This window comes from Poecilia mexicana, unplaced genomic scaffold (assembly GCF_051168715.1).
Source record: "Poecilia mexicana isolate PSO_F unplaced genomic scaffold, ASM5116871v1 scaffold_17, whole genome shotgun sequence".
In the NCBI taxonomy this organism is placed as follows: Eukaryota; Metazoa; Chordata; class Actinopteri; order Cyprinodontiformes; family Poeciliidae; genus Poecilia; species Poecilia mexicana.
The window spans coordinates 23,369,845-23,380,107 of NW_028263386.1; the positions used below are offsets into that span (position 1 = coordinate 23,369,845).

The 10,263-nt window shown below is 40.9% G+C and overlaps 1 protein-coding gene across 1 annotated transcript; it reads right to left on the bottom strand.

Moving 5' to 3' along the window:
- ankrd33bb (ankyrin repeat domain 33Bb) lies at positions 1-8,616 on the bottom strand. Its single transcript, XM_088014936.1, has 5 exons — positions 8,070-8,616; positions 4,411-4,540; positions 1,847-1,991; positions 1,541-1,700; positions 1-1,439 (listed from the first exon to the last, which is right to left on the bottom strand). Exons 1-5 carry the CDS (start codon positions 8,565-8,567, stop codon positions 783-785), a joined length of 1,590 nt encoding a protein of 529 aa, XP_087871062.1. The 5' UTR covers positions 8,568-8,616; the 3' UTR covers positions 1-782.
- Positions 8,617-10,263: the final 1,647 nt, after the last annotated feature.

Sequence of the window (10,263 nt, forward strand, 5' to 3'; positions counted from 1 at the left end):
GAGTGAAGAACTAAGCTGTTTATTTTTGGCTCTGCCTTTCAGCTTCTTCACAAAGCCCTAACAAAGCCGCTGTGAGCTAGCTCTTCCACTCAACTCTAAAATGCTGCTTAGCTGCTCCTCGTCCTTAAACATACTCTGCAGCAGTGAAGAAGGATCTGTTGTCTTGTTTCGTTGTCCTGCTGTACGATCCATAGTCTCAACTTCCTTTATTTCATTAGGTTGTATTCAAAATTCTCACCATCTTTTATCTGTCTGGCCGGTTGTAAGATTATTTCTTCTTTGTGAGCCTATTCCTTTAGGCTTTTGTCTCCATATCTAAGTGAAAACTGACTCTAGCAAATTATTTTTTTATTAGCCCTTTTCTTTTTTACTGCTGTTTGCCACTCGAGTCTGTCCACGCAAGCATGACACGATGTAGAGAAATAAAAAAAAAAAGATTTGTGGCAAATGTGGGGAAAGAAGTAGTCTGATCTCCAAAAATACCTGATTCCCCTAACATTTTAATCCAAGTCACATGTTTATTTTTCTTTCCTTCTGCTCCCTCCTCTGCCATTCCTCATTACAAATTACACCTCTCAAGGGAAGTGTGCAAGTTCAAGTAGAAACAAGGCAAAGCAGCATCAGTGATCTGAACAAGTAGAAACAACAACTTGCAGTTAAATTCACAATAGAGGTTCAGATTTGCTAAGGCTGGGACGCTGTGCTTCGTGCCCGCTTTGCCACAAGACACTTTTCAAGCTCGATCTGGGACGCGCCGCAAAGTCATGTCCTCCTTCGATCCTTCACCTCCTTCTTAGTGCAGATAGCATTCGTTGCCTCTCCTCTTCCTGCCTCCTCTCTATTTTCTTCATCTTGTAATCCCATTTGGGGATCTGGAGCTGGCTGTCGTTGCTGTTCCTGCTCGGCTTTTCCGGTATGAAGCTCGGAGGCGGGGCTTTGCAGAGAGTGACCTTTGGCACCACTAGGCCTGGCCGCACGCTGCTTCTCCTCAGCATGTTGAGCGGCAGGAGGCTGGCTCGTCTGATGGCCACCGTGGACGCTGCCGCCACGTCGCTGAGCAGCTGGGGCTGCAGGCTCGCCCGTCGGTCCCTCGCTTTGGGGATGAGGAGGACCCTCGAGTTCTGGAAAAGCTTCTTGTAGTTGTTCAACCTGTCGGGTCCCAGGCGTTTGAGCTCCGCCACCCGTTGCCGCCTCAGGATCTCCTGTACAGCGTGCCGGCGCTTTCCGACGCACGGCGGGCTGCCCGGGGAGACGGTGTGGCACGCCGTGGCCATGAAGGGGCTGGAGATGCCCGTGGTTATCCTCACCATGTGTTCAAGGACACCATCGCTCACAGGGTTTACCTTGTTGTTGAAGTAGAGCCTATAAGGGCAGCAAGAGATGAGTTTCATCAAGCGCTGACAGAATGTCTGTGGGTTTTGTGCCTTCCACACGAGTTCCTGCAAAAGAACATTTTTTTGTTTTGTTTTGAAAACATGTTTGAACAAGTACCGGTCAGTGCATTTGATACTAGAACTGAAATCAATCGCGATGCATTAACCTCTAACAATGGCCACTCCAGGGGGAAGGAGTCGCAGAACTGCTCGGCGCAAGGCTTTGATATCAGCCGAAGTATCAAATCTGCCGTCTCGTATCGACCGGTGAAGAGAGCCCACTCTCTGGGGGTCATTCTCCGTCCATAGTCCCGAGCCTGGATATCACTTCCTACGTAGAGACATATTCTGGTGATTTCAGGTGTCTAACTTTGGCACAATTTGACATATCCTCTACACAAACAAACGAGTTCAGTCTACGCAACACTACAATCATGGAAATCTGATTCACTGCGAAGTGATAACTTTATAACTTGCCTGCCAGCATGAGGGCTCTGACACACTCAAGCCTCCCCTGCATTGCAGCTTTCATCAACGCCGTGAAACCGTGACAGTTCCTCCTCTCGATATCCAAACCGGGGAAGTAGTTCAACAGGTAGTTGGAGATAAACGCGTGACCTGTGAACCACAGAGAAAGAAACACACCGTGCATCACGAAGCACGGTGCTGGTTTTCTGAACCACCTGTCCACGTAACGTGGCATTGGAATTATCATCACAAAGTAATGCCTAATTGTAGAATGAGAGTAAAATAATGCAAGGTTTTCAAAACTACAAATGGTAGTTTTCATTTGTGCTTGACTCACTTTGGTACCATAACACAAGGCAAAATCTAGAGGAAAACTAGATTTTCCTCTAGATTCCATCAAAAACTGATTCCATCAAAGAATTTTCATTTGTTAGGATATGAGTGTTCTCGAAAGATAAAGAGAGATTTTTTTTTGTCAAAACTTTGATTCTTAGCATACTTCACGTTCAACAACAGAATTGCTTCTCCATAAAAAAGTTTTGAAGTGGTCTCTGCCAAAACCTGTGGAGTCAAAGTTAGACGACTGTTTTTGAGAGGAGATGCTGAATTTGGATCAATTCCAAGAACTCTTGCAAAATAAGTTTGGGGAACAAACACAGTAAAGTCAAGGTGAAGAAGACGCAGAGTGGAAACCAAATCAAAAGGTATGTGACCAGAGCATCTGCTAAATCGTTAAAGCAGTTTATTGATTTTTCTTTATGCCTTTGTTTTTTTTGAGCTGTGATACGATTTGTTTCATTCAAGCGTCAGAAAAACTTGCCACATCCCAGGGAAACGTCCACTGTTAGCAAAAACAGACCCTGGCTTGGATATTTATCACGAACAATGTTTCAACCAGTCAAGCTCACAAGGCTAAAGTCAAGGTAGAACCTTTTAATTCTTTTAAACAAGCACAAAAAATTATTGAAGCACGCCACGCGAATTTGTTGGCAGAGCTGATTGGAAGACTAATGATGCTTGAACTTCATCCTGGCCCTGAGCTGAAACCCCATGCTAGATCTGGAAACTGTATACTTTTTTTTTTTTTTTTTGCAGTCTGCTCTTGTAGCATGATGGAGCTTTTTTTCTTCTTTTTCCTTCCTTTCTTTTTTTTAATGAAAGGGGATCAATACTTCTTCTAACGAAGCAAAAAACAAGTCCTCGACTATTTATCACCGTCTCCAGAGAGCTATTTGTCATCATTAGGTGATAAGAGACTGGGGCGCCGTGTCTGCCACATCTGGCTGAGTCACTATGAAATTACTGATGATGCTCCTCCGTTATGACAAACACTTTGAGGCAATAAGCCTCATAATCTTCCACGAGGTTTTAAACTGGGCATACAGCTAATGACAACACGTTATCGTTATTGTCCGCTATTGTAAATTATTCTTAAACAGTACAGCTACAGTGTTGGAAAGTCGAAGTTGGCTTTCAAAGCTGAAAAATGCACTAAAATGTGACTATTGACCACTTTTTCAAGTATAATAACAATGAAGATTGCATAATCTGAACATTTTAGACTGATTGCTAGTCACTAGGCTCACATACAGAAATATATTGAAATACTACCATTTAAATCGTAGGCCAATCATCGTGATTTGTTTTGTACATCAAGTGCAGTAACACTGGGAACAGCTGCTGTACCGAGATGTGAGACACTTACTGTAAAGGTTAAAATGATCACTACTTAATATCTCTCCACTTTTTGTGTCATTTTAAGTCTCACAACTATTCATTTACTGGCAACCATTAATCGACGGGGCCACGGTGGCTGTAAAAAGTGAGTCATGGTGAGATTCCAGATTTTTGTGACGTAAAATTAAGACCATGAAGTTTCCTCTCAAAACTTGCTCCACCCAAAAAACATAAGCAAATCTGTTTAAAGGGAAAATAAAATAAAATAAAAATACTTGGTGGCTTCGAGCTGTTTGTAAAATCACATGTTAAAAATGTTGAAGGGATTCTGGGTTCTAAGTTTTAATCTTGCAGAACAGAATAGCTCTGGTAAAAATAAATAAATAAATAAATAAATACCATATATGTATTTTTTTAAACTGAGACATTTATCCAAAGTGAAACCAGTTTCCTTTACTCTCTACATCCTTTCCATCTGATGTTCATCTGTGTTTAGTTCCTCATCCAAAATGGCAGACGTGTGTGACCAAAAGAACTCACGTTAGCATTGTTAGCATCAAGGGACAGCGACCCATATTCCCATACTTTAAACAAATGGAGGACAGAACCAGGCGACTTATGTAACCTTTTTTTAAACAAACCTTTAGGTTTTGTCCTGCACAATCATCCAACCCTGGTCCATCTACAGCTCAAGTAAAATAATTGTGTGTAAAACTAATGGCATCGATGCTCCTGTTAAGTACTGACTACAAACATAAATAAGCAATTCCTTCTGTTTTCTTTCTTTTTCCCCCAAAAGCATACAGAAAGTATCAGTTCAAACAGAACCTCAGTGTCAGACGGAAATGAAACAACCGTCTGTGTGATAATCAGCGGTCTGAGCTGTGTTTACCTGCTTGAGCCGCAATAATAAGGGCAGTGTTGCCCTCGTTGTCCTGCCAGTTCACATCCAGGTAGGGACACTGAGCGAGGGCCATGACCACGTCCACGTAACCATGGTAACACGCAGCAATGAGGCCAGACTGTATAACACACACACACACACACACACAAAATAAATAGCAGGAGACTGATTTGTTTTCTTCTTTCAATTAGGATCTTTAAAAAATATCCACGTGGTTCGCTGAGGCGGACGAAGGCCCTGCATGTTTTCTGACTTTAATGAAAACTAAAAAAAAAGTTAAACTAACTGAGCTTCACACCATTTTATGGCTTTATTTGAAAAAAGAAAAATAGCCAAGTTGGATGCCAGAAATGGGTTTTTTGATGTTGATATAACAACTGATATAAAAAATATGACTTAATGTAAATTTACCCACAGTCCAGTGGGTAAATTTCTTGCTTGTTTAGTTGTCTTTGCCATGTTCCTCACTCAGACTCCTGTTAAAGTGGTTATAATATTCATACTTCAATACACAAATATGCACTGATTCCAAACTGGACTGGACATGTAAATAAAATAATTAAAATGGGAAAGGTATATCACTTATGCATCACTTATGTCTTACCTTTTTTTCTCCTATTTTCTCCTTTTACTCGGAGATCAAACTTTAAGTTCTGCTGTCCTGGGCGGTAAACCGTATGAACAAATTATGGTTTACATACTGTAAAAAAAGTGTTAAGAAATGTTTTTTTCCCCTTGTTCTCTCCAAGTAAACCCCATTCTCATATTGTGAGTAATGAATGCAGAGAAAGTGTAAACAAACATATTTTCATCAGTTATTTCTGTTTGTTCTGGAAAAGAGAAGCCCGAGACAGAGGTCTATTAATCATGCTGTTTGGTTTCTGGGTAAAAAAAAAAATAAATAAATAATAATAAAACAGCTGGAGGTTGCTAATCAAAACTGACATTGTTAAAAAATAAACTAATGTTGGACACCCAGGCGGTCCATCTGGCTGTGATAAAACAAAGACGGCAGATGGCGTACAGTTTGTCATCATTTACAAAATGAATTTTAAAAAAAAATTAGCATTTGATAATGTCTCCTGCTTTACTTGACAAGGCAGAGTTCAGCGACCACATCTGGAGTAAAATAAGCCCACAAAAGGATTATTTTAAACTTCTAGATAAGCGGTACAAACCTGGGTCTGCCAAACCTTCCCACAGTCCCAAGGTCAGTGTTTCTGTCCCTGTCCACGTCCATCAGCCTACAGCGTCTTTTACCCGGCACCAAGGTCAGTGTCTTCAGTGAGCTCTTTAAAAGCTGAGCCCTCGACTCAAGCTGTTTCTTTACTTTGACACCGAGCAGTTTACGCTCTCCATCTGTCCAGGAGGCTTAAAGTCCTCCCTCCAGAACCGGCTTTCTGCTGAGGATCGCCCTCGTTCTGTTTGGCTCTCGGTTAAACCTCACACCACCGTCACTGGGGGGGTTTTCTACTCTTCCATCACGTATCAAAACATTACATCACTTCTACGGTCTGCGAATTGAACTTATAACTTGCATCACTTATGTCTTGGCTATGTCTGCTGAAAAGATAGTTTCTTTCTTTGAGGCTGGTTTAGAAATAATACTTCCATCCATTTTCTACAGCCAGTTAATGCTTAAAGTGTGAGGAAAAGGTCAGCAGACGAGAGAGTTTGCCCAAAATGCTAAAGCATATGTGACTGGTTTATTTTCTCCTCTCTTTTTCATTTTTGCTTCCCTCAATCTGTGGCCTTCAGCATTTTTGGGCAATGTCACTTGCATCCGGTGTAAACAATATATTTTGCAACTAGCCGGAGAACGCGGAGAAAACTGAGTCCATGTGAATCGTTTGGAATCTTGTTACCTTTACGACTGCCTCATTTCTTCATGGTATAGATACGTATAAAAATTCTTGGGGAGATTTTTCAGAGATTTCGGTCTCTTTTCACAAGCTAGCATCACGCAGTGGCTTTGGGTTGGCTACATGTGTATCACGCTAATCTGCAGTCCTACCACATTCCAAAAGAGCTTTGTTGAAATATGATCTTGTGATTGGGTTATAATCTGCATCAATCTGCAGGAAGCAGCCATCAGTAGATGGGCACACTGTGGTCAAGAAGGGATTGACATGGTCAGCAATGGTACTATGGGAGGTGGTGGCAATTAAATGATGCTTAATCAATGCTAATGGGCTCAGAGTATACCAGGATACACCACCACCATTCTCAACCACTGAAACAGCAGGACAGGACTTTTTTTTGTATATGTGAATGCCAAAATCTGACCATACAATCTGAACCACTAATGATATCTCATTGGATTTGGTTGTGTTCTTTTTTTCTGGCTGACAGAGAAGGCACCCAGTATGGTTCAGTATGTTGTTCATAGATGGATGATCATACAAACAGACTATTTAGAAACAAAAGAAATCAAAATGTTCAAATTTACTGACATAGTTTGGAGTAACAAGCAGTTACCTTCTTTAAAACCAAAATTAATTTATCACTGGGAAACATTCAAAAGCTCTTCTTAAAAAGAAGGAAGGGCTTTATAATTTTGAATAAAAATGTGAATTCAAAAATGTAAAATTAAGAACCACAAGAAAAAGCTTGTGTACATCAGTACGTGTGGTGAAGCTGGAATGAGTTCAGCAGCAGCTTAAACATCGTTGAAGAAGCTGGTCGTCACTATCACAATATGAGAAATATTGTGATAGTGACCAATAATAATTGGTAATTACCAATTATTATTGGTAATTACCAATAATAATTACCAATTATTATTGGTAATAATTATCAATTATTACCAATATCTATTATCAATGTTATTGTTACTACTTAATGAGATTGTGACAATAACCACATTATGATGTATTGATTTAGAAAAAAAAAGATTCTTGCTCATAATGGCATGTAATTATGAATGCACTGTACTAGTTATAGATTAGGATACAGAAAATTACTAAGAAAAGTGTTAAAACTAAGTTAATATGGATAGTAATTTACTGGATGACGCTATAGATGTAAGAGAGGTGAGTGTAAAAAATAAGTTTGTACTTCTACCCACTTCTTTGAACATCTAAATATACTTTAACTTTTTTATTATTTTATTGTGGTACGTTCAATAAGGTCAAACTCAACTCAAGTCAACCCTACCAGTCTTTCCATTTCCCTCTGACATCAACATGCTGCTCAACAGATGGGTTTTTTAGACCACGTGAACCCGAGGATCCCAAAGTGAGACAATTAGGTCAAGGAGAAACATTAAGGTTATAGCTGGTTTATTTAACAACATGGGTGGTATGTGACTGTCTGGGTTACTGATATAATGTAAATCCTCACACAGTTTAATCTGAGGAAGCTTTAGCTTGAGAAGTGAAAAATCTATTAGAACAAAAGAGCATTTTGGTTCCTTTCTGAAAAGGGTTAAAGTGACCTTAACGTCTAAGTCTACAAAGGAGGTCTCCAACTCCAGTCCTCAAGAGCTACTGTCCTACAACTTTGAGATGCATCCCTTGATGGTATGCTGATTTGACTGAGGTATGCTGAAACAGAGATTGGTCTGAAGGTCCAGGACAGCAGCTCTTAAGGACGGGAGTTAGCAGAAAATAAAGAAAATGTAAAAGGTACTGAACCCAGACACCTACTCTTCTGTTTCGGTCGGTCTCCTTTACCTCTTCTTCAGTCACTCCTTGTCTGATCATGATCTTTACTATGATGGCATTGTTGTTGCAGCAGGCCTTAAAGAAGGAGATCGGTTCGGGGGTTTCCAGGTGGTAGAGGGAGCGGTTAATTTGGGAGATGACTGAATCGTCTAGGGGATAGAAGGAGTCTTCTGTGGTGATGCTGTGGGTATCCGAACGATCCGGTAGGGAGTCGAAGTCCAGTTCCTCAAACTCTTGATAGATATCGTCCTCATCCTCCCAGTAGTTTCGTGTGTAATCGACTTCAGCCTCTTCATTAGCGTCGTCTTCTGAGACCGCACACTCAACTCCATCTTCATCAACCTTGCAGATGGACATAATGGGTACATCCCCAGCCAAGATGTTGGCTTTACTCTTAGTCTTGCCAAGGGCAACTCCTCCAGCAAATCCATTCTCTCTGACCTTTGAATCTTTACCTTGTTCCTCTGTTATTAACACCATTTAAAGCATCCCCAGGCCCCGCTTACCTTTTGAAATTCATGTGGGGCGCCAACAAAAACCTTTATAGAACCCAGAGTTTACATCCAACAGCCCATGGCATCGTAGTTTCTCATTCTGTGAAAGAACCGTCTAACGGTTGACTCCTAAAAGTCTCACATTCAAATAACTAAAAGAAGTGAGAAAAAAGCCACAGGAAACTTGGCACTCCATCGAGAATCCTCCAACATCTTATTAGAATTCCTGTGAAATCAGGATTCAGCAGAACTTTGCAACGTATTGGCAAAAGTTTGATCATATGCATGATCTGAGGCAGTCACTCTGGGCAGTCCATTAGTGGCCAAAAAGAGTCAATGACAACAAACTGAACTTGCCGTTCTTCCATAATGACTTGTCAGTGACACAGTTTTGAAATAAATGAAGCTTCAAAAGTCGAAGATTATCCATGAGTTTCAGAACACAGACAAGCCTCGGCTGTCCTCCGCATGCCTTTCGACAATGTCCCCGCAAGTCCCGTCTTTCACATTCTTCGATCCTCACGCTGGAAAAATTCCTGGATTCTTGTGGTCCAATTCCAGAAACTAGAATGAGAAGAAGCCGACGATGCTGAGCAACTAATCCCGTGTTTCCCTGTAGGGGAGCACTTGGCTGTCTGATGGCCAGCAATGGGATGAAAGGGATTCTGTTGAACTGCTTCTTGATAATCCATTTAGTCTCTCTCTCTCTCTCTCTCTCTCTCTGACCTAAAACTGACTGAGTCAAACACAGGGTTGAAACTTAAAAAAATTTAAAAAAAACTCTTGAATTCAGACACTTTGGAGAAAATCTATTTCCCCCCATTACCTAAAGGGAACTCTAGTCAAAAAAATATGTTTGTTTTTTTACATTTGCCATCTTGGTTTGACACAAATATGCCTATCAGTGAATTGTCATTAGTTTAACTAAGCTGACTCAACCCCCTCTTTCTTTTATCTCCTGTTGCACTTAACACAACCATCTTAAATTGGATTTTCAACCCACGTGACCTCATCAGTATATAGGCTGCAGTGGAAAAACTAGGAGCAATCCAAACTTTAGCCATGCCACCTTTTTCAAGAAATGACTTTTGAATCGAATTCACCTCTACCACTTAGTAAATGAAGGAGATTCTTGACAAAGAGGATAGGAATTAGAAACACACAAGTGTCATTTTTAGCTTTCTGGTCAAATAAAGGTCCCAAAGAGATCCAGACCTGTCATGACAACAGGCTGTGATGAGGGTCTAAAATGGAGGAAGGAGCGGTGAACCTTTAAATGAAAATCCAACAAGTGGAGAATAAGCCCGACAGAGAAAACAAAACCAACAACTGGAAAAGCGTTGAGCAGCATAACAGGAGGAGCCGACAAGGAATGGGAAAAGAAACGGCCTCCAAAAAGAATGGGGTGGTGATTACTGGATGACATTATGCTGCAGCTGTAGGAAAAGCAGCAAGCTGGTAAAACCATGAGTGAAATGAAACAGAGGGAAAGTGAAACACAGAAGAAAATAACTAAATGGAGCATGACTGAAGAGGAGGGGTGTGGCAAGAACAAAAGTGACAAAACAGTCAAAGAGGTGGAAGAGGGAACAGGAAGTAATTATCTCACAATGTACAAGAAAAACAGCAACTGTAGGGTCTGCAAAGGGGTAGAATAACACAATGTAAGACTAGGCACTCTG

What these genes read in the sequence shown, in the direction of transcription:
- ankrd33bb (XM_088014936.1), bottom strand. Translation starts at nt 8,567, where the DNA reads ATGGTGTTAATAACAGAGGAACAAGGTAAAGATTCAAAGGTCAGAGAG. An exon ending in TATTATTGCGGCTCAAGCAG is followed by an intron (nt 1,992 to 4,410) that starts GTAAACACAGCT and finishes TGTGGTTCACAG; the next exon opens with GTCACGCGTTTATCTCCAAC. An exon ending in GCCCTCATGCTGGCAGGCAA is followed by an intron (nt 1,701 to 1,846) that starts GTTATAAAGTTA and finishes CTACGTAGGAAG; the next exon opens with TGATATCCAGGCTCGGGACT.